This window comes from Antrostomus carolinensis, unplaced genomic scaffold (genome assembly GCF_000700745.2).
Source record: "Antrostomus carolinensis isolate BGI_N321 unplaced genomic scaffold, ASM70074v2 scaffold7241, whole genome shotgun sequence".
Taxonomy (NCBI): domain Eukaryota; kingdom Metazoa; phylum Chordata; class Aves; order Caprimulgiformes; family Caprimulgidae; genus Antrostomus; species Antrostomus carolinensis.
Genome location: NW_010294739.1, coordinates 19829 through 46922, shown reverse-complemented (window position 1 = coordinate 46922; position 27094 = coordinate 19829). Strand labels below are relative to the sequence as shown.

The window sequence follows — 27094 nt, the reverse complement described above, 5'->3', positions numbered from 1 at the left end:
CTGGACTTTGCAACCAAATTAAAATGAAAAGAAAGACCACACATCCCCTCATGCTACCAGCTTTCCAATTAGGAGTCAATATATGGGAATGAATCTGGTATAAATGCAATAAGCAATGGCAGCTTTTGTATGAGTATTTTTTACAATAAATGTGAATCCTTTGGAAGACAAATTAGTACCAATTTAAGATGAGCAAAAAGTTCTCTCCTAGACAGGTCATTGCTGAGCCCCTTTCTTCTTTTGCTCTAGCTCCTGCAAGCGTTCCTCCCGGCACTGAGCATGCTGCGTTCCCACCTTGTGCGCTGTCTCGGTGGCTGCAATGTCAATCTGTGCATATCGGGATGATCCACTCCCTGAAACGCCAAATGGAATCATGTCAAAGACTATACCCCTCATATATTCCTGGGTAAAACTGACCCAGTGTAAAGCTACTGAGACACTTCTTCCACAGAATTCCTAGATGATCTTGGTTAGGTCTTAAAGCAAGCTCTATAAAGGGAGGAAGGTGATAATCACAACTAAAAACCCTCAAAAGCTTTGTTATCTACATGGTTTAGCTATCTGTTTTTCTTCAAATAAGCAATTGAACCACTGGTATTTCTTCCCCAGGTTTGAATATCCACTCCCACTCCTCCCAGAAGACAAAATTGAACTGGCTTTCCCACTTCTGGGAGGCTTCAGCAGCAGGCTTCTAGTCAGTAAATGAACAACATCTGGTATTTGAAAAGAAAACACCATTAGTAGGGCAGTTGGCGGGGATTCTTCTTTGTGTGGATTAGGCACTTTGGATGTTTATCAGATCAACCACTTTCAGCTTTAGACAGAATGACAATTTAATCTAATAATTGGCAATAAGGGAGACAAAAGCTGCTCAGTCTCTTCAGGAGCAGAACAGTTCTGTATGGGTGCAGACACACAACTCCAGGCTGGGAAAGCTTCGCTATGAAAAAATAAAATAAAATATTTATGGTTGGTAGAGGCACCTTTAAAGCTACAAGTTGAGCATGGGTTGGTGGTTGACATTTAGGAAAGTTTATGTCAGTTTACGGAATTTGTCCCTTCACGCTTAATGCCTTGGCTCACTGTCTTTAAAATGACGATAAAATATCAGTTTTACATCTCAACAGGGTGTTGTACAGAGAACTATATTAAAGTCTAGGAGAAGATTAGAATTACTTAACTAGAGCCATATAAACATAAAACAAAGCAATGGGAAAAGTGCTAGCATTTCAAAGTTAATTAACTTGCTGAAATTAAAGGTATAAAAATTAAAATCTCAATAGTTGAAAACTATACATGGAAAACCCATCAATAGCAAACATGAGCAATTAGGTGCCAGATCCTGATTAGGGGCTTTCTGTAAGGATGAATGCATCCCTAAATGACAATACATGGCAGCTATAATGCATGTTTTTGTGATGATTGTCCAAGTTAAACATTAGAAGTAAAACACCTAGATCCAGACAAATTAATTAAAAAAAATACATATAGTTGGGCTGGCTTCCTCTCTGTAGCACTTTCACACTTCCTCATGGAGAACAGGTAGAATGCCACTGTGTTTAATTCCTAAGCATTTGCTGCATGTCTCCAGAGGTAGTATCTTCAGGAGCAAGCCACATACACCTATACCCACAACCCTGTTTCTGAAAACAAGCAAGAAAAATCAAGTAAGAGTAGTCGTAATACATGTGATGGAAATCTTCAGAACATTAAGCAAATTACTGTCTGTCAAACTCCACAGACACAGAAATGTTCACTTTAGAAGGTGTGCACATAGAATGCAACTGTCAGAGGGCTGCAACATCTTCTAGAAACCCATTACTTAAAAATCTTTTCCTAAAGAGTTGGCAGTCACAAGAACTGCCTCACAAATGTACCAGGGTTCAAGTGCTCTGTTAGCAAGAGCCTGTGGGTAGATGAGAAATTAAGATTCCCAACAGAGTCTACATTACTGCTTCCTTTGTTGTTTAAATACTATTGTAGAACTTCCTTACCTCTTATGCTTGTGCTGGGTTCTTGAAGTTCCAGTTCCATGTAATGAAGCTGTTTTTTGGAAGTAGGGCTGACAGGAATATTAACATAGGTGGCTGTCTCGCTGTGAGGTCGATCTGATGCAGCGACATCAGCTGAATAACCCACTGCTCCTTCTAAGGTAAGTAACACATTATTATAAACACTGTTTGCAATGACCAATGATGCATTGCATAAAAACCCAATGTTCTGTCAAATGTTCTGAAAGAAAACATTCAGCAGCAACAATTCATCTTGCCAAACAGTACATTCCTTGGTGGTAGACTGGACATGAGAAGATTAAGGTTTCTACAGAAAAGAACCTCAGAGTCTGTTCAAGTCAGGATCTGTGCAGGAGACCACAGACCACAGCCAGGGATCTCACTATGCTGTGACAGAAAGCAAATATTATGCAGAAATTTTCAAACAGAAGCAATGTATATAACACTACCTGACAAGGCTTCCAGCTCTAACTCAGGTTAGTAAAGCCTTATATGAAGCAATCTGCCCTAGGAAGATGTGGACTATTACATCATCCACAAGAGAGCAACCAAAATCACTAGAAGTTCAGAAAGTATGTCCCAAAAATAGGGACTGAAGAATTTTTTAAAGTAAGAGGAAGGCAAGCTTGAGGAGTCAATGCTGACAGCTTCCCTGTATCGAGTTGAAAAAGACAGGAACAATGCCAAGTGGGGACAGAGCAAGTAATTAAAGCCTTCAATTGCAGGAAAAAAGTAGAAGATTAGACAGTGAGAAAACATCTCTAATAGTAAAGATGACAAGAACACTAGAGGAAATCCCACAGAGGCTGAAGAATTTTTGCATCTAGAAATTTCTAAAAAAAGAGAAATACTAACACCTACTAGGAAACATTTTTCTCTAAAATGATTCTGACTTAAAGACAACTTTTTTGTCTACTGGATGAATTCTCAAGACCTCTTCTAGCCCTACTTTCAATTATTCTAATCTTACCAGAAGTGAAACTAAGAGAGAAAGTAGCAGGCTTTTCAGTGGCCAGCCAGGCATTTCAGCCTTCAACCCCTTAACTGACATCAGGTACCTACATCTAGTTTCACAGTCCATGAATACCAAGAGACTTTTCAGAATTAGCTGGGCTAGGGAGACACAAACACAAACCTGCAGTTCCCTCTGAGCTTGAGCAAGGCTTTGAGTCACGTTCTCATTGTCCTACCCAGCAGGCTAGTAATCACCCCCCTGTCCAGTTCAGTTGGAAGTTCTTACCCTGAAACACTTCCTGCTGTTAAGTCAGTTTGGGACAAAGGAGTGCAGAGGGAAAATGGCCTTACTTTCAGGTTCTCTCTTTCCCGGAAGGTCTCCCATTAAGCCCTTCCTTGTCCCCACATAAAACTTGTATAAAAACTTGATTTGTCCAAATCATTGATTTTTTTTTTTTTTTTTCTGTCCATTCAGACACTGATGAGATCTGAATGTAGAGGCAGTAGGTGATTGAATATTTTTAAAGCCCAGGACAGAATAATTTCTTATACCCAACCAACAGCAGCTGTGAATAGCCACTAAGGGGAACTTTTGCTTTTTCTTGGACTCTGAGTACCAGAGGCAGCCCATATAAAGTCAGGCAACAGTAAGAGTTGTCAGAGGCTATAGCAGGTTCCAGGATAATGGAATCTCTCCAGCATTAAGCTATTTAAATCAAAGGAGTCTACTATGCAGTCCAAAATTTTAAAAGCCTGAAAAGTTGGTGAATTTTCTGACAGATTTTCATAAGGAAAACATAGGAACATCCACAAAGTAACCAGACATTTTTCTGATGGTCAGACTTTAAGTTATTGTTCCAAAGCCAGGTGTTAGGAACAAAAAGAAAAGGGGGCGGGGGGGTGGAAATCAGGTGGAAGAAATTTCTATATCTTCATCAAGCATCATTCTCAGAAATTATTCTCAATTATTCTTTCTAAAGTATTTCAAAGGAATTTGGCCTGCCTGTGAAAAAAGGGATTCAGCAACCATAGCATTCAAAACCTGCATCCCAAATACTTCAAGCTGTAAGCAAATGACAATCTTAAAGACTGATACAGAGCCATGAACAGTCATGAAGGAAAAGATAATTTCTGAAGTTGTTCTATACGCTGTTAAAGTGATGTAGCAGGAGTTTAAGTCTCCTCAAGCTAGCTAGCATGAAAACTAGCAAATTTCTATATAGAGCTAAATAGTTGAAACATTTCAGGAAGCTGAGTGCAGACAAGCCAAGTGATTTTCCTGAGAACTAAAAAAACACATTGAGAAAAATGTATTAAATGGTAGGGCTTTGCACCAGAAAAGCTAAAGAAACACACAGAACAAATAAACCCCTGGAAACAATCAAATATTCTACTCAAAGAAAAAACAAACAAGCAAACAAACAAACCAAGAACAAAGTTGGGCAAACTGGAATGGAAGGAAAGGAAAAGCCTTCTGTTGCTTAGTCTGTGCTGTTAATAGAAATTGTGCTTTCTTTGTAAACATAGAAATACTTGGATTTTCATTTTCCTTCCAATAAAAATACTCATTAGACACTAAAAACTGGCTTATATTTGGAGAGAAAGGTTTGTTTGAAAAGCACAAGACAGTCAAAAGCTCCTACTGAGAAAACAATTCAGGACACAGAGCACCGTGGACACAGACAGTGCTTTCAGCAGTCCGTTCTGGGTGGGCAGACGTAGAAGATGCTTACAAGAGAGGTCAGAGGACCAGTATTTGAAATCATTATAGAGAGATAATTAGAGAGAAAAACAGAGCAAAATGCATGTTTACAACATTCTGAAAGAATTGGTAGAATATCATGATTGCTTGAAGAGAAGGGGGGAAAAGGTAGTAAGAACAAAAGATAGTTAAGCAAATAACAGGAGAAGAGTAAAAAAGAAAATGCAGTGGCACTGAAATGAGGGGGAAAAGAAAGGAAAAGATACTGGGGAGGGAAGAAGAAAATTATATTAAAAACTGGTGTTATAGCCTTTTTTTTCAGCAAATATTAGTCATATTTTCTACCCCATGTAAGCAGTATTCTCAGAAATATGCAATAAAAAATACAGAAAGAAAACCAACACCACAAACACAGCCCCAAGATAACAGTGTGTGTGAGAGAACATGCATGTAAAACTGACATGTTCAAAGGCCACCAACTCAAAATAAACATTTAGAGGAGATTACAACAAAAAAGGAAATGGAAAAAGAAACAGGAGATGTTAGTGTCCTCTAATGCAACTGGCTGTAAAGATCTTTACTCACCAGGTTCCTCGGGGCTAGTAGGAGTTCCTGGTTCTGCAGGAAGTGTCAGCATCTCATGACCACCTTTAGGACCTAGAATACAGGAACACCATCAACAGCTTTGGATTTAGGAATTTGCACAATGAAAACAAAACATATGATTTTCTGGTTTTGACTTGTAACCTTCTAAATCTGAATAATTGTACTGAAAACTCTCAGAAAGCATGAACAGTGGCTAGTGTTGACTTTTCTGTATTGGTGATGCCAGCGTTTTCTGAGTGCCACACCAAGGGAATAAATGCTAGGACATTGAAGGCCACTGAAGTCAACAGTGTGTTTTGCTGTACATCAATGGGGGAGCAAAGCTGTCTTGAATGCATGAATCAGGGAGAACTGTGTGGGTGATCTTGGGAGCATCTGGAAGACTTGTTAAAATTCCACCTCCAGTACAATGGATAATGTCTTGATTTCTGACAAATCTCTGTAGAAAATGCTTAAACTATCCCCTCCAAGGATTACTTTGCTTTCCAAGTGCAAATCCTCATCTTTGCAAGAAGCCAAGTTGCACAACATCACCAGTAGTTCCAGAGCACTAAGCTGAAAAAAGATGCCCAGGTTCCCTCATGATCTCAGACTCCATCTCAGTTCAAACAAGGCAAGCTAAAAAGCGAACAAACACCACTAATTTTATCTACTGTTATTGTTTTGTTTTGTTTTCCCTCCATTATCATGAAGAACTATCTTTAAGCATGGTGGAGGTTTTTTTCCAGCACATCATTGCTAGAGTACCAGATTTCTCATGGCCCGAGGTGGGGTTTTTTTGGGTGCTCTTTGTTGAAGTGCTGGCAGCATTTTACTGCGGTGAATAAGATTACTGCCTATGATCTGACACTTATCTCAGCTGTCAGTGCCTCTTCTAAACTTATCCCATCTGTCAATGCCTTTCTAACAAAAAACTCTGCAAAGCAGAAAAACCCAAAGAAATATGTAAGTCTTACAATAGGGAATCAAGTTATATATTGTCTTTAACATTTTCTGAAGTTTAAAATAATTTAAGTTTAAATTAATTTAAATTTATATGAACACACATACCTCATAACCACTTCTACCTACCAGCTTGGAGACTGTGTCCTCTGTGTATTTTCAAAGACCCAGAAGCTGCCATGACAGAAGCACCACCTGTTTTCAAAGAGATATTCATATTAAATCTAAGTATCTGTTGTTATTATTAGATATCTGCTGTGCATCAGCATTTTTAGTAGACGTTCCTGAAACATCAAGAAAAAAAATCAATAAGAATTATAAGTTAGTGTTCTTCATCTAAGCATGTGGTTTTTCTCCCCCCCCCATCTTTTTTTTTTTTTGGTGCTAAATTCTTTATCCTGGGACTGTGGCAATGTAATCTGATTTTGCTGTTTTCTTTCTTTCTTAAGAAGGAAAGAATGCCTTCTATAAAACTTCAGGATACTGACCTCCCTATTTGTGGTGAGTACTACCTTATTTACAAAGATAGTTGTCTTGAACTGAGAAGTAAAATGCTAATGAAAACCAAGTGGGGAGTTGCAATCTATAACATAGTTTTGGCAAACGCAAAGTTTAAAGTGTTCATTAAAATCTCATCAGACTGGATCCAAAACCTGTCAAAGTTATTGGGAAGAACTGTATCACACTTCCGTAGTCCACTGTTCCGTTCTACACGTTCACAAAGTGGGGCAGGGTGAAGGGTGGGTAAAGGGTAGGTGAAGAGCCAGCTTCCATGGGGTCTGAATCCAGGTCATAACTGGTTCTTGTGAAATAGTGTTCCAAGTGTCACAGCCTTTCCTGAGGGCATGTCAGATAGCACAGTCAGTATCCTTCCTTTCCCAGCCCTATTCAGATCCACAGGAAGCTGTCTCAGGTATGGTATTAGGTATGGAAATTTGAGTAAACCAGAGCTAGCAATTTGGAAGCCTACAGAGTGGTAGGCACATGGTGTGGTTTGTCTACATACACGTATCCCTTCTTTATTTAACCAGCAAACTCATCGGCATTATACCTACCTGTTCAGTTAGCATTACCCTAGCCAGCCATGCATGTCCTGTCCCTACTGTTGTCACTGTGGGCACCTGAATCGAGTAGCATTTACTTCCTCACATGAATAATTTCGAGGGAACTTCTTGTGCAAGTAAATGGTACTTCACAGAAATAATGTAGGAGGCACACTGTGTTTCTGAGTAACCCTGCCACTGGTGACAGGGCAGCTGTGCCACGTGCTGCTGGGTGTTGGGAATCAGGCACAAAATTAGCACTCTCTTCTAAGCTGATTAATATCCTCTGAACAGGTGAGATACTTCTCTGCAAATTGTTTTTAAAATAGCATCCAATAATTACTGTAATTCTTACGCAACATGAAGGAATTCTATAAGATAAAGAGCAGTCTTAAATACCTAAGAAATCTGCACAATCTAAGAACCTAAAGAAAATGGCAATTTCTTATTTTTTTTCCCTGTATAAAGTGTACATTCCTACAATAATTTTTCTAAATCTAATACTTTCCAAGCTTATAAAATTATTCCTACACTTTTATAAAATTATTCCTGCACTTTTATAAAATAAATCTAAACAAAACTCACAGATGATTTTGCTTAATGAGGACAATAGATTAAAAAAAATAATAAACATCTATTTCAGAAGTGCACAACTGAACTAGAACTTTTAGTTTTGCTGTCTTTCTGTACATAAAAGCATATAGAAGGTAATCCAAGGCTACAACAACAATTTTTGAGCCTACCATACTGAGAAACTGATTTTGTATTTTAACAAATGAGATCAGATTGTGGAAACTTTGCATACTCTGGTCAGGACTTGACAACCAAAAATGTTTTTTGAAATTTTGTTTTTAACAAGACTGCTGATAAAAATAAATTTGGAAAAATAGGATATCCCTGGACTAGCTGACTTACTTATATTTTCACTGATTTTCCTTTTTCTGACCTCAGAGCATCCTGCCTCTGCATTATAAAGAATATCAGAATACATTTTACACAACTGAAAGCCTTAGCTGACTTTGAAGAAAGACTACGACTTTATACTAATTGCAGCTTCATTACAAAACTAGGAGTGTTTTTTTTTTCTCCCTCAAAAACTCTATGTAATTCAGTAGAAATCATTCCAAAGGAGATGTGGATTTTTAAGCAACATTTTTAGGATTTGTGAAAAGCACACAGGACAGGAAAGAAGATTTAAACCAATAAGATATTCCAGTCCATTTATGGTCAAGTTGAAGTTTTCCCATTTGGAGCTCATTTAAAAGAACTATGTTAATACCTCACGATTTGACCTGTTGCATTTTCCTCATTTTCAAATCTGGCAACTAATAAATATTTACATAGTCAAATCTCTCATGGAATTTTTCTGAAGCTTTGAACTGCATCATATAAACACATGTCAACAGAGATCGACCTAGATATTTTTTTTCTTCCTTCTTCTTTACAGCTACATATAAACTGGTTTGTTTCTCATTTATGAGCCCTAGAATAACACTTGGAGGAACGGAAAAAGCAAGTTAGCAAGATAAATTTCTGAACACATAAAGCATCCAGCAGGAGACCAACACTCCCTTCCATCATTCTTTTTGTCTTACAAGGGTTTGTTAAGAATAACTTTTTCAGTTTCCCCTGCCATCCAGTTCTGTATGTGGCTGACTCGCTTAAGTCTTTTTTAAAACTGAGTAGCTCATCAAGAAAGTTATTTCTGTTCTGTTCTCAACATGTAAAAGGAAGATTATATTAAAAATGTGGCAAAAGGAAAATATGCTGCAGAATATTTTGCATTCCTACATATGATTAGACTCAAAGGTTTTATGTAGCTCGATGAAGACAACTTCTATTTGAAATATTTTTCTAACTTCATAGTCATTTCTTTATGCCCACTCTTCAAAAATAAGCAGTTTACAGCACATGTGCTACAAGAAAGAGCCATGAAAAAAGACAAACAAAAAAAAAAAAGAGAGGGAAGCTGAGTACATGCTGTAAACTGATCCCAGACACTTTACATTTTCAAATCCTGTCACCTACCATTACATGGTCAGTGAGTACACACATGCCACACCACACTGTATTTACCAGGTGATCCCTTCTTACTGCCCAGCTTTACTTTGCCTTCACGGTGTAGGTCACAAACTCTGCAGGTCTGGGCTATTACATTCACTGACAAGGAGCCAGGACAGAAGAAATCACAATGCTCTACAATAAATTCTTGCTTCTTATTGAATTAAAACTACCTTTATTATGAAGTACTTTGATCCACACAGACAAGCAACATTCCCATGTACTCTTTTGAAAATAGATACCTTGCTTAAAGGACCATCCAAAACCTAGAGCTACTGATTGACAGGAGAAATACTGCATGTACACCAGAAGGTTTTTTCATGTAAATGCAACAAAAGACTTCCTGGTGACGCAAAATTGCCCTATAAAACTTCCCTAAGTTTGTTACTCTTCAATTTTCAAAGTGATTAGTGTATCCAAAAGAATCTCAGGGGATCTAACTAATTCTAGTTATTATTCATCTTTCCATGCTGTAGGGCCACTCCAGCCTAGCCTCCCATCCTTAAAAATGCAGAAGTGTTGAACTAGAATCACTACCATTTTCCTGTAACAGGAAACTCAGTGTTTATTTTTTGAAAAATATACCTTCAAAGATGCTTTACATACGTTCGCTCCAAAAATCTTGATGTGTGTGAAGCTCAGGATCTACACTGGCTAAGAATGAAGGTCACATAATGTGTTTCCTTAATAGATACAAAAAAAAGCTGAAATAATCGCTATGTGTGCAAATAAGGTTCTTCACCTTTGTGTCCTAGAAGGCTGGGATATTTCAGTGTCAGGGAAGGGAAAGCAAATTAGGAATACAGAAAAGGCATGACTAGAAGGACACTGTGCCATGGATTTGCCACCTTCTGTCACCCACAAAACAGGAAAGAGGAACCTGCTGGACCTACTCAGACCAAAGGATGAAGCAGCAGCATTTGGATAATTCACTAGAATATGGTTTCACCACAGTTACTTTTCTTTTTTCCCCCCTCCTGTCAAGCCCCTAGTAATTCATAGAATCACTAAAGACAAGATTTAGCTTGTAAATGCAACCCATATTTTAATCAGCTTACTTGTATCACTTTTTCTGAGCTCTTGTTTTTCTTCCACTACAGAATTATTTTGAGTGCACTTATAAAGTAAAGCACAATCAAGAAAGAGCATGTCATATTATGGCAGGGTTTTAGTAATCAGCTCCTCATTATAATAATGCTCTTCTATTACAGTGTTTAAGCCCCATGAGGTATGACATATTTATGGTGGACGTTGTTCAGCACACAGTCCTTTATTGGCTCAATAGAAGTATCATAGTGTACTTTGTCTTCCTACCTCTGAAGAGCTGACAACAGATTTCCTGAAAAAAAAAAATTGTGAATTATAATTTTCAACCTAAGCAATAAAAATCAACACAGTATGGCCTAGATTCTTCTTTCTCACTACTCTCGATTAATTCCTTGAAAGCTTACTCCTAAACTTGGAATAGAAGTACCAGGCTGCATAGGTTTGTAATAAAAATTTTTAAAATGCATGAAAGAAAGCCTATTTTTCCACCATAAAAGCCAAGCTGTCAGACAGCTGAGTTCATTTTCAGCATCCATCACCTGTTATATACTTAATTTTATTCTTTCTTTTTATCTCCCTGCTTTGACTCCCTATATACCTAACAACAATTTATTAGAGATACAATGTTCATAATCAGCATTCAACTGACATTTCAGCTGAATTCCAATCCGCAGCATTGGTTTATATTTATTCCTTAATTCATTCTCTCAGATCGTTTCCCATCAAGCACTCTGCGGGTTTGGTATTACAAGCAGAGAGGCTGTCAGATAGCAAGAGTGTCTGTTGCAATGCTGATGAATTTGCTCCTGTGGAATATGGAAAGAGTGAAACTGTACAGACAAAAAAGAAGAAAAGATAATTTAAGAGTCACAAAACTTAACAATATTAAAGTACACTGCTTCCCTGGGAGGGTATTTGTTAACTTATTTTCCCATTCAGCTATTGATTTTTGTAATGCCAGAGTCCATGGCACAGAAGTACAGAGAGATCAGACCTCCCACTACAGAAGTTTAATTTGAGTGTCAAAATGCCCAAGGTTGAGTCAGGCTCCTAGAAATGTCTAGGCAATCAGCTTCCCTGTAGCTAACAAGAAGGGACAAAAGTTTCTGAAATATGGTGCCTAGAGCCTGCATGAAATCCCTTCTGCAGGGATTGCAGAGGGTCCCATTCCAGCTCTCAATTTAGCTTCTCTAAATAAGAGTCTTGGGATTCAAACTGCTCAGTTCACTTGGAAGGGTTGGCAACTGAGGACAGAAATAGTGGCATTTTTCCTGAGCACAAAACAACTTCATGGTTTAAAGATCATTCATAAAACAGGAGAGCTGTGACTGAGTTCTACTCATCTGAGAAAATCCAAATATTTTGAAGGAGAGCATGAAGACGTTATAAGAGCTGGAGGGTCTGTCTAAGCTGTGGACTAGAAAGGAGCACAAGATTTAAATAACAGGACTAAATCACAGTGAGAAACACCACAACTGTCAGGAAATACATTCTAAATGTAAGAATAGCAAAGGACTTTGGATGATTTAATGTGGATTAAGGTTTTGCATTGCAGAAGATGCTAAACAAACATCTGTCAGACATACATGCAGAAGAGCTCTTCAGCTCACCATTTGGTGAAGGAATGTACTGTCTATTCCTTCCACCTCTCAACACTGAATGTGCATCTCATTCATGATCCCTTAACTCAAAACACATCAGCACCTCCTGACAAAAGGACCTATGTACGTATCTCTAAAATTGCATCCACTAGATCACACTACAGAATTTCTTAAGCATCCATAAGAAACTCTGTATAGATCCCATAAGAACTTCTTAGAACAAATGTACTAAACCTAAGTGCCTCCAGAATCCAGCAGTCTTAGAAATCAGGAAATCTGAATCACATTTTTGGAAGTCTATCCTACCATAGTATTTTAAGGTCGATAATAACCATAAATGCAGTCTATTATAGTTAAAAGGAGGCATTCCCTCATCATACAACTCCAAAGAATCCCTTACCTTCATCTGTAGTACAAAGCTATGATAACAATGGTAACACTTTCCTCCTACAAATACAAGCAATCTAATTCAGTCTCTCTTTCAAATCAATCTTTGCAAAATTATTTATAACAAAGGCAACCAAATTATTTAAACCAGGATTAAATTATTCACCCCAACTTGTTTTTTCCATCTGGTAATACAATTCAGAACTGTTGCCGCATTTATGAACACTTTTCAGCTTGCCATCAGAATTAGACACATTTATCTGAAGTTGCTCGGCATATATAACTAACAGTAAAAATAGAATATCATCGCCCACATACACTACCAATAAACTGGAAAATATTAAAAAAAATGATCCTGACTCTTTAACTCCATTTCTTGCTACAGAATTGAGGCATTCAAGAGCAAAAATATTGTATAGAACATGTGGGCAACTGTAGCACTGGAAGAGGTGGGTTTGCATTCATGAAGTGTATTTGAATGAAAATACAAGCCTTTCAGTGATAAAAAAGAAATGTGATTATGATTAAGTGGACTGCTACACTAGCAAACGTTTGTGCATTGGGTCATTGTACAGTCATTCATACTAGTAGAGGTATCTTGCCACGTACATGCGCAAGGCAGGTTTTGAAAGTAGTTACCTCAAATTAGTATGCCCTTATGTTATTCTTAAAAATGGATTAAAAAATCATAATAGAGAAAGATAGAAAAGTTCTAATGCTGTTCCTTTAGTCCAACAGAACTGTTTGAATGACTACTGAGCACCCAGGGACCTTCGGTTAATGGCTTGGATTAAAGATAGTGGAAGCAAAACATTCAAAGGCTACAGTAATATTTTGAAAGCTTTGCAATGTTGAGTTCAATTATACTTGAAATGTTCACATAGATAAAAGACAATATTTTAATATGAAATATTTTAGGATAATAAAAGTGTGACAACGAGACAGAGAAAACATGAGATTCTTTTGTATTCTGAAAAATATTGTAGTATTGAAGAGTAAAGTTCTACAGGTGTATAATGAGAGTATTTGAGAGATGAAACTCCACAAAGATAGCAAAAAACTTCAGTCATTGGCTTTAGATGCTGCATTGTCCTAAAGCTTTTATACTTATTCCAACAAGTATTCAGTTCTTTTCTTAAACAATATTTTCCCAGTATACCAGACATGAAAACCCACCCACTCAAATTTCTTCATTCTTGTATCTTCCCTTTCTGTTAATCTAAAAATCTGTACTGTATTTCTACACTTCCAATTTCCTTAATGGTAGGTTTTGTCAAAACAGCTAACTCCTTCATCTGCATGAATAGTCTCAGATTGTTTTTATCATATATTGTTTGCATCCACAATTAATCTGCCACCGAAATCAATGCAGAAATAATATTGGGCCCACCACAGACCCAAGTTCCCCTGTATTTACACACATAAATGCTCTGATTTCCTTGCATTGATTAGAGGACTAGAAACCTGAGTGCCAGAAAGAAAGATAAAATTAGAGTTGATGATCCAATTTGTGCTTCTACTTACACCTCTATAAATCAAGAGTAATTCCACTGACTTGAGTGGAATAACTAGGAACAAGATCCACTAAATGCTTCTGGATTTTCTCCTAGTAAGACAGACAAAGGAATAGAGTTACTTATGACCTTCTCCAGAGACACCTCCTGATCCTAGGTATCTTAATGGATTTGTCCACACAAGTATAAATCAGCTATACTTCTTTACCTATTTGCCAAGGTTTTTAAAAGTAATAAAGAAACCCAAGCACAAAGAATTGTTCTATGTCCATTGGAAGCAGGCAACCTGAGAAATTTAACAGATCTGCTGAATTGTCAGGTAAACAGTTTAAGGAATATAAAGACATTTAGGACACTAAATTACTTCTTTGCATAGATCTCTCAAAGGAATAAGATGTAGACAGCAAACGAAAGGCTTACAAAATGTTATCTTTGAAGTCAATTGATGATATAAAATGTGCCAGACCAGTTTGGCTACATAAGAGAACTCCAGATGACCAACACATTCTACTGACAAGCAGATTTACAATGCAAAGATAGTCAGCATGTTACTGTTGCCTAAATAATCTTTCCAGGCCAGATACTCAGCTTCCTCCCTTTACTGATTTTGTTGGTTGATCAGTAGTTCTATTGACGTGAGTGAAGCATCTCCATGTTGCCTCTGGCAAGGACCCATTGCTGTGGTTTTGTTCTATTTAGAAAACTGGGTGTACACACTGAGCGTATAAATCAAGTTTCCCCTTGCTGTTAATATAGCCCAAAAAGAACATTTTCGTTACTTTCTTCAACTATGCAGAACTAGCACAAAACAACTTTATAGGGAAACTGAAAAATTTAAACCTCTTTAGATTACAAAAGGAAGGGAAAAACAAATACATTAATTTTTGAAACCAAAGATACTACAGATTACAATGTATTATATAATTGTCAGTCATGAATTGCAGCAGCAAAACCAACCACAAACAGGATACCTCTCAATATAGTCTTTAGTTCTGCTTCTATATATTTTCTGCTTCTCTCATCACAATTTGGGACTTAAATATTATTATTTAACAAAGCAAACAACTAAATGGCTCCTACCTGGTATAGCTGGTAAGACTCCAGACTGTGATATTGCTGTTCCCTAAAGAAAATAGAAAATTTCAGAATGAAAAATCTTCACAATAAACTTTATAAAATATTGGAAGAATGGCAGAGAAACCACTTTGCCATCACGAAAGCTTAACACATGGTTTTAAAATCCAGAACATATGCAAAGGTGCTCAGACCTGAAGGTGTACCTTAGTAAAAGCTAATTAACTTAGCTCTGGGTCCTTTGCAACAATTGTAGCAGGCTTAGCACTATTGAATCAGTCTTGAATTAAATGGCAAAAAAAAGAAAGAAAATTTGATATTCAAAGCAAGATTATATCAAGTTGGAGTAACAGGATTAACATATGTAAATTAAGGCTATGCCTATATTTGCTTAAAATGGTAGGTGCTGCAAGGAGACTGAAGCCCGGTGTGCTTCTGACTCAGCTCCATAAAACTAACATAATTTATCCTAGAGCTTAAATTGCCCTCAGTCTGCCTACAAATACCACCTGTGACATCAGGGTCTTTCTAAAAAAGTTTTTTACCATCTCAGATGTTTCACATTGTTTGTACCATGGTGGTACAGTGGTAGTCAGGGCACATCAGTGCAGTCAGGTGTAGATACCAGTGCCCATTCACACTTAAGGGTAAGCACGTTCCAAAACACTCTTGTAGGCTAAGTTTCTCCCCCAGCTATACTATTGCTATCATTCATGATCTGGACAGGATTGGACTAGATGATCTTTCAAGGTCCCTTCCAATCCCTAACATTCTGTGATTCTGTGACACTCTGGCACTTCTATCTCTAGATGGTATCAAGGCTGCTCCTGCACAGCAGCATCAAGATAGGCTGTGGATTCATTCTGGTCTGTTCTACTGATCACCACTCTGCCAAAGAGATCTCTTATTTCTGTGATCTTGGTGAGAAGAAGAATTAATCATCATGCTCCATTCTTTTTTATAAATACACGTGTCTTCTGGGCTTTGAAGTGGAAAAACGTTACATACTTATTGGAGCTGAGCTTAATTCCAAAGCTATAAAATTACATTGTATGTTAACACCTGACAGTAATTTTCTTCACCTAGATACACAGGCTCGTGACCTATGATAACTCTCCATTTCCTATGCTTTCTTACAAAGTGGTGGCTTTTCAGATGCACTTCAAGAGTCTTTTCACATATACATTACATATATCTTCCCCCTATACAGGCACTATGCTGACTTCCCAAAATTTCTCAATAGAAAACAAAATAGATTATTTACTTATTGTCCATGTAGATGTTCAAGTCATACTAATTCCAGCACAACATTTTCTTAAGGAAAACATGTTAAAAAGTAAAGCTCATTACATGTGACCATCACAAAAAGCTGTCAGAGCTAGTGATTAGATCCAACATCAGTTAAAGGAGCTGGAAAGGCTTTTTTTGTTTTTTGTTTTGCACCTTTCAATGAACTAGAAAAAGATTAGAAAAGATAACACTGATTCTGTTTCAGCCAATAAAATATACCTTAAAATAGCGTAATTGGACCGATTGCCAGGGGTGTAAGTTTTTTTTAAAATACAGTTTTGAAATCTGCAACACAGAACAACTTTGAACAGTGGAATAACACATGACACACGGCAGGTTTCTGCCTGATCCTATTGCAAACATGGAATCTATAGCTTCAGTATTTACTTGAGCTCTTATGCTAGTTCTATATTTTAATTTGAGACACTGAATTTGAGCAACTGTTTAGAGTAGAATGGGAGGAAATCGGAAACATGGAAAAGATTTCTTTTCAGAAACAGAAATAACATCCCACAGGATTTCAGAAAAATATTATTAATTTAACCATATTGGCTGTTATTTGTTTCTATAGTTACTGTGTGCCAGCACAGAAGAAGCTGCTTTCATTTGGGAAACAGGCAGAAGTATCCCCACAGATAAAGGACACAGAACTTTAGAGCCCATTATAAGCAATATTCTGTATATTTAGATAACCATTTTTTTCCATTACAATAGAATTTCTATTAATTTTTTGTCAGTATTATTTATAGAAGACTTGAAAAATTATTTTTTCCTTCCCCAGTAACCCCCAGAAAGGATCTCAAAACTTTCTGTCAAATTATTTGCTTTTAAAAACAAAGCTTTTGGGGTGGGGGGGGCAAGGGGAGAGGGAGTGACTTCAGCAGGGTATGGGAGGAACTGTATGTTACTTGGTTCACAAAGTCAATCAAAAGTTGGTTTGGGAGGGGAAAATAAAATCTTTATCTTCCTCACCTTTGCCTCTAGATTCATTAATCTGCACAGCCTTGCTGTCATTCAGGGCATGGGCTTGATGCATGAAACTAGATAGCAAGTCAGAAAAATATTTTTAACTCTTTCCATAAATGTATTACATAGCAGAATATCCTAAATTATGTCAAAAACATGGTTATAAACAAAGTATATAAACCTAAAAGCTCTTTGAAGAAAGAATGGCATTTTGATTCTTTGTTTATACATAATCTCCCAGAGAGGAGTCCTCTTTCATCATTACAGATGTTACAAACAATAGTAATGCAAAAAAAAAAAAAAACAAATAGACTGAATATTTTTATAGTGATTGCTTTTCTTCTCCTTCTCACCTTAGAGCAAAGTTGTTATTTGCAAAATAGAATACGCTCCTACTTGCTAAACAGCTCTGCTCCCCCTGTAAATTCAAGTTATAACTACTTTGTTTATTTAAAAATTAATTTTTTTCCTCCTCTCAGTGTTGCACAAGTATAGCACTTCTGTAAGAATGAGAATTAAAAAGTTGGCAATGCTAAACTGTTAAAAACATTACAGTTGCAGAAACTGCAACTGCTGCTTAACGCAAGTTAAAATAAATCAGCAGGGCTTTCTGACTTCTGAATGTGAGGGAGAATTCGAACCATCATTTGTCTTTTATTCTGTGTATCATATATGACATGGAAATAACTGAAAAATTAAAAAGAGATCATTTTGTTAACATAGGTATACTCTGTTCAACAATGGAGTCTTATTTCATGCCTGCAACTCCTAGTCACTCTTATAAAATAAAATGTAAAACATTTTTCATAAAAATGTACAAATTAGGGAAGATGAGAAAATTTATAAAGGCTAGACAGATAATATCAAATAAATATACTTTCAAAGTCATTATTAGATCAGATAACACTTGACAAAGAAATGCAAAAAGGCAAATGGAAGTTAGATAAAATTCCATCAGATGTGGGACACTGACAAATTATCATTGAAATTATAGTGAATAGAAGAAAGACAAAAAATAAAAAATCAAATATGTTTAGATTAAAAAGTGAGTGTCAGATAACAACAAAAATAAAACCAGTCTTTTGTAATCAAGTGATTTTTCCAGACTATAAGGTTGTTGTCTTCATTTCCATTTCAATATATCATATTCTATGATTTCTGCAACTCTGAGGCCTCTTGCTGCAATCCTTTGTAAAAGAGAGACTTCACTAACTTACAGGGGCTACCACTGAGGCAACTCAGTAGAAAGAACCATATCAGAGACTTAAAAGCTATCTTTTCAAATTCCACACAACTCAGAGAATACATGCCTTTGTCTGTAGAATAAACTTTTAAAATTATTATGGCATTATGTACAAATGTAAATGCATGGGTTTCAAATGCAAAGTCTAAAACTTATCTCAACATACCATACAATTACACCAAAGAATAAAAGGGGTAACTGACCTGACTCAAATAATATTCTTTTGTTATGCCTGCTATGATATTCAGACAATAAATAACAAAGTAATTATATAAATCTTGCATATCTCATAATATTACTCATAAATATAAGTTAAATATCTTTCCAATGTAGATTCTTTTCTCTATGACCCAAGAGCTGAGTGCTGAAGTATGTGACACGTGGCTGTTAGTTCAAACCCCACCACTACAACACCCGCAGTAAACAGATATGTACCACTTGTATATCACACATCATGAACTACATGTCCAGGGCTATTTTAACTCTGGTAGTGATCTAGCTGCTGCCAAATGACATTCATTTTTGATGTTCTGCTTCCAAATATCTTGGGTAGGGTTCAATGATGGATGTTACGAGATCCCACTAGTTTGATATGCTGGATCATTATTCCTAGATTAGTTCTGTTGCCCTAAACAGCTAAACAGTACCTAAGCCTTGGCATTTATTTCTGTGTGTGCAAACAACCATCATAGTACATAATCTTTTTTACAGTCAAAATGGAATTATTCCCTGCCCACCCCCTGTGTATATTTGGTATTTCTTTGTTGATCTCTCCCTCTTTTCATTTTCTTTTGAAGTCTCATTTTATTTCATTCAAAGTTTCACTCACTTTAAATTTAATTAAATATGATTTACCAGATCAGTTCTCATTTAAAACAAACAAACAAAAAAAAAACCAGACACCAACTATATGAAGAGCAGTACACCTACCTTTCTCTATATACTCAAATCACTATCTATGGACCACATAGTCAATTCTGCTCCGCTGCTGCTAACAGGAGTTTTAGTCTTTGGACACAAGATCAGCCCCAAAGTCCAGATCTTCCAGTGTAAGTTCCAAAGCAAGGAGCAAAGACTACTGTACTGCACAATTTCTTATTGTTGGAAGAAGTTTGCCAGATTCATGGTGACAAGACACATCAGAACTGCTTTGTAAGCTCATCTCTATGGTGTAAAAAAGAAGCCAGGAGCTTACAAGTCAAATGGTGAGAGAAAAAATGAAGGAAAATATTGCCTTAAGTCTAATCCCTCCCACTACTTGTTCTAAGAGTAGGAACTCATAGATAGTTGTTTCATATAAAACATGTATTTTCAAAGAACCAAAACATTTTTGTTTCATATTTTTCCTCCTAAAAAGGAGGAAACCACGCTTCCAAGAATAAGATCAACTTCTCTAGATTGTAATGCTGAGCTGGGCTTCATCATCACTGGCAAGAGGAATGAAATGCCATTTGCCTGATAACTGTCAACATTTCAGACACACCTCATCAGTCACAGCTTATGTCATTCCCTTTGTGTATCTTTAGAAATAAAGCTTTTCTTTCAGCTCATCTAAGTTTGGCAGCTTTTTATAGCTCCATTATTCTGAATCTAGTAAGAGTTAGAGTTCTCAGTACAGTAAAGACATGGACCTGTTGGAGCAGGTCCAGAGGAGGCCAATTAAAAATGATCAGAGGGCTGGAGCACCTCTCCTATGAGTACAGGCTGAGACAGTTGAGGTTGTTCAGCCTGGAGAAGAGAAGGCTCCAGGGAAACTTTATTGCAGCCTTTCAATTCTTAAGGGTGCTTGTAAGAAAGATGGGGACAAACATTTTAGCAGGGCCTGTAGGGATAGGACAGGTTTTAAACTAAAAGAGGGTAGATTCAAACTAGATATAAAAAATATTTTTTATTATGAGGGTGGTGAAACACTGGCACAGGTTACCCAGAGACGTGGTAGATGCCTTGTCCCTGGAAACATTCAAGGTCAGGTTGGAGAGGGCTCTGAGCAACCTGATCTAGTTGAAGATGTCCCTGCTCAGTGCAAGGGGGTTGGACTAGATGACCTTGAAAGCTCCTTTCCAGCCCAAACTGTTCTATAATTCTATGATTGTTAAGTGTCTTTTGCTTTAGTCTAAGCACATGTATGAAGTTTTTGCCCCAATCTGGGGCAAAAATCCTCAGACTGGAAGAAAAGAAGTTCAATATAAATGAGGGGATCTCAGATTCTTCTTGTTATGAAAGAGGAATTCATACCCAACAGTAATAGAAGCAAGTATTTGCACTGTGAGATTTTTATTCAGTACATATCAAAAATGCTCTCAGGGAGAGGATGGATTGCAACATTGGTCAGCTGCTTAATTTTCACAGAGAAAATGATTTAAATTTTTTCTCCTCTCTCTTCCTTTATTTTAAAGCTATTGTGCAGTATCAAGATGATGCAAAACACCCAGTTTTTCAAGAGAAAGCCATCAAAATCATGACTCAAAATCCAGAGGATGGTCCCTGAAAAGCAGAAACTATGAAGCAGATTCCTCTAACAAACACCCATGTCTGCTGTGTACAGCTGGTAGCCCTTCACCACAACCTCTCTGACTGCTTCATGCAGTTTGTATGTAGAGGGAGGCAGCAGATTACAGTCACATTATATAATTTATAACAATAGTATCTTCAACTGTGAGCAAAGGACACAATGAGAAATTCTGAATTCAGATTTTGAAATTAACAACACAAAAATAGAAAAGTGTCAATTGCTTTAAGAAAACGGAAAAGAAAAAGTCCTGAACATGTCCAAAGTTCTGCAAAGCTCAGCTATTTCAGCAAAAAGAAAACAGTCTCTAATGAAACTGACAGTTAAGATACTTTCCTCATAAGGATTAAAAGACTATGACTTATTCTTGGAGCAAATCACCAGGAAACTTTAAAGCTGGAATGCCTAGACTGTCACAGGAAAAAAAAAAAAAAAAACCAAAAAAACCAAAACACGTTCCCAGGAAAGGTCAATAAATACAGACACATGGAGCAACCTTTAAAGGTCATCTGCTTTAATGGGCTGTTTCACAATGCCCAGCAGTTGATCAGGTTCTGAACAAAAGATACTGTCCTGGTTTTTAGGAATTGTTAAACTCTACAATACTTCATGACAACTCCAAATGAAACAGAAACTCCTGTCCATGGCATGCTTCAGGTGCAGGGCTCCAATTTCAGCCACAAACTTCTGATTACTCAGCTTCATCTGTCACAAGCCAACTGTTGGCTTTCAGAAAGATTGCTGAAGTCAGTTCAGAAACATCTCAGTTTGCTCTGCCAAGCCCAAACATCAGCTATTTTCTGAAGCACAGAGCTGACAATTTCACTGGCAAGCTGTACTGTGTCACATTAAAATGCACCTCCTAAAACCTGTGGGATAATCACAGATCAACTCATCTACAAGTGACAAGTGTTTAAACAACCAGAAATGAGAAAGAATTAAAAGTATTGTTTAGTTCTAGTCCAGATTTGTACATCTATCTTCTCTCTCTCACATTTTTACAGAGGAACTCTTCAGTTGTGATTTTGATATGCTTCTGTTGAGGAGCCTTCTGCTTCTTGCTGGGGGCTTCCCAGCTGCCTGCATCCACGAGTCGTTTGTCACCCAACCAAGAATGTGGCCATTGGCATCAGAATATGACCATTAGCTCCAAAAATCACACGGCTTCCCTTTAGCATGCTCTGAAACCGTCCACTCAAGAGAAAGAAAGAAAAGCTGGGCTCAGTCCTTTGCCACAGCTACCACAAAAGCTGATACCTGGCTCCAGCTGCCCAGCCTCCACTCTGAGATACAAGCCATCTCCAGCTGCCAGCTCATAGCAACAGCCCTGAAATTCAGCTGGTAGAAGTCTGGGTTGCAATGCTGAAGGGTACAATTTCAAGCTCTGCTACTGATAATATATGGGCACGGGGAAGCTGACACAGCAACAAGGAACATGATTTGCTCGTCTTTTGCTTTTCAAAAACAGACCTACAATTGCTACATACCAAAGAGTCACACTAGGAGTGGGCAGAACAAAGGGACTGTAATGCAATTACATGGACACATATCTTTTTTTCCATTGGACATCTGCCTCATTCCCTGCATGAGAGGGACATATCTGTGGGTAAAATCAAGATGGCATGAGCAACAGTAAATCTGTCAATTCCTTAACAGTGAGGGGCTTAACTTTTCAATCCAAATAACATCCTTTTAACATCACATACATATCTAATTATGTACAAAAGTATTCAGACAAAATTCTAGAGGAAACAGCTATGCAATACCATCCAGTGCATATAAAATATCTGGTGTAAACACATCGGTGAAGTTTGTGTCTGTTTCCAGGCACTAGTACAAGTCAATCTTGCACACTTGCCAGACAAAAAACAAAGTCACGATTATCTACATCTGGCCCAAAGCGACAACACTCACTCCAAGTAGAAAAGCCTGAAGGAACACAACACTAAACCATCATAAACTGTCCTAACACCAATATCAGCTAGACAGCTTGTGGTTACAAAGAAGTGTCCAAAACCACAACAACTTCAAAAACATAAATAAAATAGACACTCTGCCACCTCCCTCAAACACAGATTTTGGTTTTGTCTTACAATTTTTAAACTAATTTCATAAGGGTTTAGTTTCTCAAGGTTCTTTAAAAAATTGGTATGATGGTTCCAGGTCAAACAAGATTACTAAATACTTTTGTGAATTTGAGAGTCTGTCCCACTTAACCTCAGGTAAAAATGAGAAGCACTGGTTTCTATACAAGCAGAAGCACTTTTTTATATCATGGTGATTTTGTAAGGACAGACACAGTGACAAGCTGCAGAGAGAGACACTGAAGTAGCAAACCCTCTAGGCAGATCTCTATAAGCAATGAGAATGGTGGACACTAATGATTAAGACTATTGCTGAAACAGATGATCTCATCTAAGCTTCCCGACCTCACAGCACAAAGACACTGGAGCGTGATCAGAACAGATTTCACTCCCAGTTCACGATACAGAAGGACTTTCACAGCAGCAGCCAAGACTAGGCTGAGGAATTCAGCCAACCACAAGAAACTGCTAAGCCAGACATAGAAAATTGTCTCTGAGACTAATTTTAATTCAATGTATTTGATAAACATGAATTGGTGCAGGAGTTAGAAGGCAAGAACTAAAAACAATTGTTCATGAAAAATAAAAACACCATATGCAAATGTCATAGGGTATATTCATCAAACATGACAACTGGGGCATAGCATCTCCTGATTTCAGAGCACAGAACCCTGAATGAATACACCTGTGAATTGTTGCTGGATACATAATAAAGCACATTAACATCAGCCTTCACTGCCTTATCTTTTACCAGATGTACCTCATAACAACCACTCTGCCATTCAGGATACTAAAGTCTCCTTACACTATTGTCACTAAAATAAACCATCAAATACATTGAGCTCAGAAATGATAACTTATTTTTCTCCAACTATGAGATTACTCTTCAGAAATATTTAGATCTAAGATCCAGGGCAGATACCCCTGGTATAATCTTAAATTCACCGTACCATGTATTCCTAGCTCCAAAATATAGATAGCCAATTCCTCCAGGTAATAAAAATCAGGTACATTGACTTCCCCCTGACTCCTCAGTTGAGCTGTCATGATATACAGTAGCAGAAGCTCTGTTCTGAAATTTCATGAAAATGAACAATTTTTAATTTAAGCATAAGACACACAGCAGATTTTCTTATTCAAGGTAGTGTTGTCAACTTTTTAGAGATGTTTTCATAGCAACTTTACATTCCCTTTTCCCCTTCTCAGAGCCTTGTTCAGCTAAGCTCTTGTTAGTTAAACCACACCTCCAAAGGCACATACAGAAAGTCTGGCTGTAATACTTAAGCAAAAGAGTTCAAATACACTTTTGTTCTGACTGCTGAAGGCTCAGCAGTGCACCCACAGCATTGCTTTAACCATTCACGTTTTCACAGGTGAACACAAGTGCTGCTATTCATCATGCAGCCAAATAATAGTGCATACAGTAGCATCAGCCATGCGAAAAGACAGGATGGGTTTCTCTTTTAGAAGTGGTAAGGTCTTTATGAATTGATAGATGTTTATGAGCAATAAAAAAATCAACATTAACTGTAATAAGTTATATATTTGTATTCTTCTTCAAAGACAGTAAAATTCCAGGCATCTGTACCTACAGCTGTACTTTAACATGAAAAGAAGATTGTTTTAAACTCAATTTAGTTCTGATAACTCAGGGGAAAACATCTTTTCTATTTAGGCAAAAAAATCTGTTCCTTTTTCTTTTTTTAAATAGAGACTTTTTTAAAGTACTTTCAAGTGTAATGGAAACAAAGTCGTGTACAAAAAGTCAAATAGGTTTCAATTCCATGCATTCTGGTTAATATTCCATACATTCCAATTTCCAACAGGGGGTAGCATTACACTACTACAAGAACATTTTATATTTAAAATACACTCAGTTTCCCCACATTTGCTAGTCTGAGCTTCCTTGGACAATAGATCTGTTAATTTCCACTCATTCTGCACCAAGTGAAAATCACTCAAGGCAGAGACTTCAGCAAAACTACTGTACCACTGAGAATAAGGCTCAGATGGGGCCCAAAGGTGTGAATAACAGCAGACGTGACTCTGCTGTGCAGATAATAACCAGTGTGGTGTTTTCATTTCATTTTTCTTGCTCAGCATGCAAAAGAAATGAGATGAGCTTCAATCAGCATGCATAAGAGACATTATACACTTTTCCGTGAAAAATAACATTTATGCCACTGTACTGAGGAGTACCCTAACTTATCACAACTATTCTGGTCAAAAAGTCTCTGATTAACAGAAAATTAATTCCACCAATTATACAAAATTGCATAAAGTATTCCTTTCACACAAGTTTCCTCCTTGCAAAAAGACTTTAAATTTGAGTCATCTTTTCATGAAGAAAAGGGAATTTAACTACAATGCCACAGCTACAGTGACAGAAAGTAAATAGAGAAGTCAAATGTGGAAATATTTTAAAAGCTGTAAAAGTGAAATCTCAGATGTTAGAGACAAATTAAACCTACCTCTACAGATTCTTAGAGATGGAGAAAGTTTATGTTAAGCTGTAATTACCATTTTTAAAAATTTCATCTAGGGATTGCCCTAAGAAAAGTCTGTTCCTTCTTCTACTTCCCCCAAAGAGTGTTGTTCCTCAGTGAGAGGTTAGCTTGTGCTTGCACTAAAAATACACTTGGGCCTGTTTTGTAGCTGATGGATCTATGCCAACTTACATTAGACTAGTTATTTGATTCCTTCCTTCCAGCCCATTCCACATAAAGACATGAAGCAAAGAATCCTTGTTATAACCCGTGCATCCTGCTCCAGACAAAGAGAGAACTAAAGTGGGCTTAATTATGAGCCTAGGAAGAATAAAAATGAAAACCTTGCAATATCATGTTTGCATTCATTTTCATTCTTTTTCAGCCTCACATTTAAAGCTAAGTTTTGTCAACTTCTCCCAGAAAAAAATTATTAAGAAGATAATCAATTACCATCATTAGAAAGAGACGGATGGAACTAGAGGGACAAATAAGGGAGAGAAAGCTCAAAATAGTAAAATTAAGGCAAGTGTTTTCCTTTATCCCCAGCCCATCACTGAAATTATGGTTTGTCAAAGGTAATGAAACTATAATTAAGCTGCACAGCTTCAAAGGATACTGATACTTAACTATGCATGGGGGCTGCTCACAGGCTTCTCCTATATTGGACAGCACTGTTATAAATTATTAGGTATAATTATTACTGTAGTTTTCCAAAGCTTTCTATAGCATTTATCTCCATAGCACATGTGTTCTGCTTGACTTTGTGTCTCAAGGAATGAAATGAAATGGCAAACTATCTGGAAATGCTTTCCTAGTGCTACAGAGAATCCAAGTATACAGTTACTAGCCCTGATATAGTCCACTTAGCACTTCCCTGTCCTTGTAATAAACCAGATCTGGAAAAGGTTTGCATTTCCTTAATATTTTCCGGGCTCAGATTTCTTATACATTCAAAATTGCTTCCAATCAGCATTGAATTAGCAGAGGATTCCACAGAATCCAGACTACTGCAGAGGATGTGGCTATGGGAGAGGGAACATAGCCAGAGTTCATGTCCCACTGATTCCCAGCTGTTGAAACAGTCATTTCAGTTGATTGACAGCTGGCTGCTGCAGTTTATACTGCGAATAGCCCAATATCCTCACGTGACAAGACTTAGAAGAACAAAGTCAAATTTAAAGCCCCTTTTCCATCTGGTCTTGGACTTGTGTGAGATTGAATTGCTTCAGAGAAAGTCTCGAGGACTGCTTTCTTCCATCTACCCTGCTTTAGGAAAGGAAACATGGAAATACATAAAAGAGAATGCCAAGGAGGACATACAAGCAGAGCTTGTATGAGTAAATGCACTTTACTGCAGCCTAGAATCTGTGTATAAGACTCTGGTATTCATTCCCCCCATCCTGGCTGTCATTTATCACATGGATCACATTAACAGTCACTTGTTTTGATCTTAACATCTCCATCTCTCCTGAGGAAGCTCAGTTGAACTTTCACACACCCGCACTTTTACACACACATGAGGTTACAGATATGCCGAAGCACCACACTTCACTGGAGCTAAAGCAGAGGG

At 37.3% G+C, this 27094-nt stretch overlaps 1 protein-coding gene across 1 annotated transcript in view; it reads right to left on the bottom strand.

Annotated features, from left to right (window-relative positions):
* Positions 1 to 216: 216 nt before the first annotated feature.
* Positions 217 to 27094, bottom strand: part of LOC104532501 (protein Dok-7) — a 45219-nt gene continuing 18341 nt past the window's right edge. Inside the window, exons 4-8 of the mRNA XM_010177731.1 lie at positions 14950 to 14992; positions 6346 to 6411; positions 5254 to 5325; positions 1995 to 2147; positions 217 to 353 (exon numbers count right to left, since the gene is read on the bottom strand). Of these exons, the coding sequence (XP_010176033.1) occupies positions 217 to 353; positions 1995 to 2147; positions 5254 to 5325; positions 6346 to 6411; positions 14950 to 14992 (471 nt within the window). The remainder of the gene's footprint in view (positions 354 to 1994; positions 2148 to 5253; positions 5326 to 6345; positions 6412 to 14949; positions 14993 to 27094) is intronic.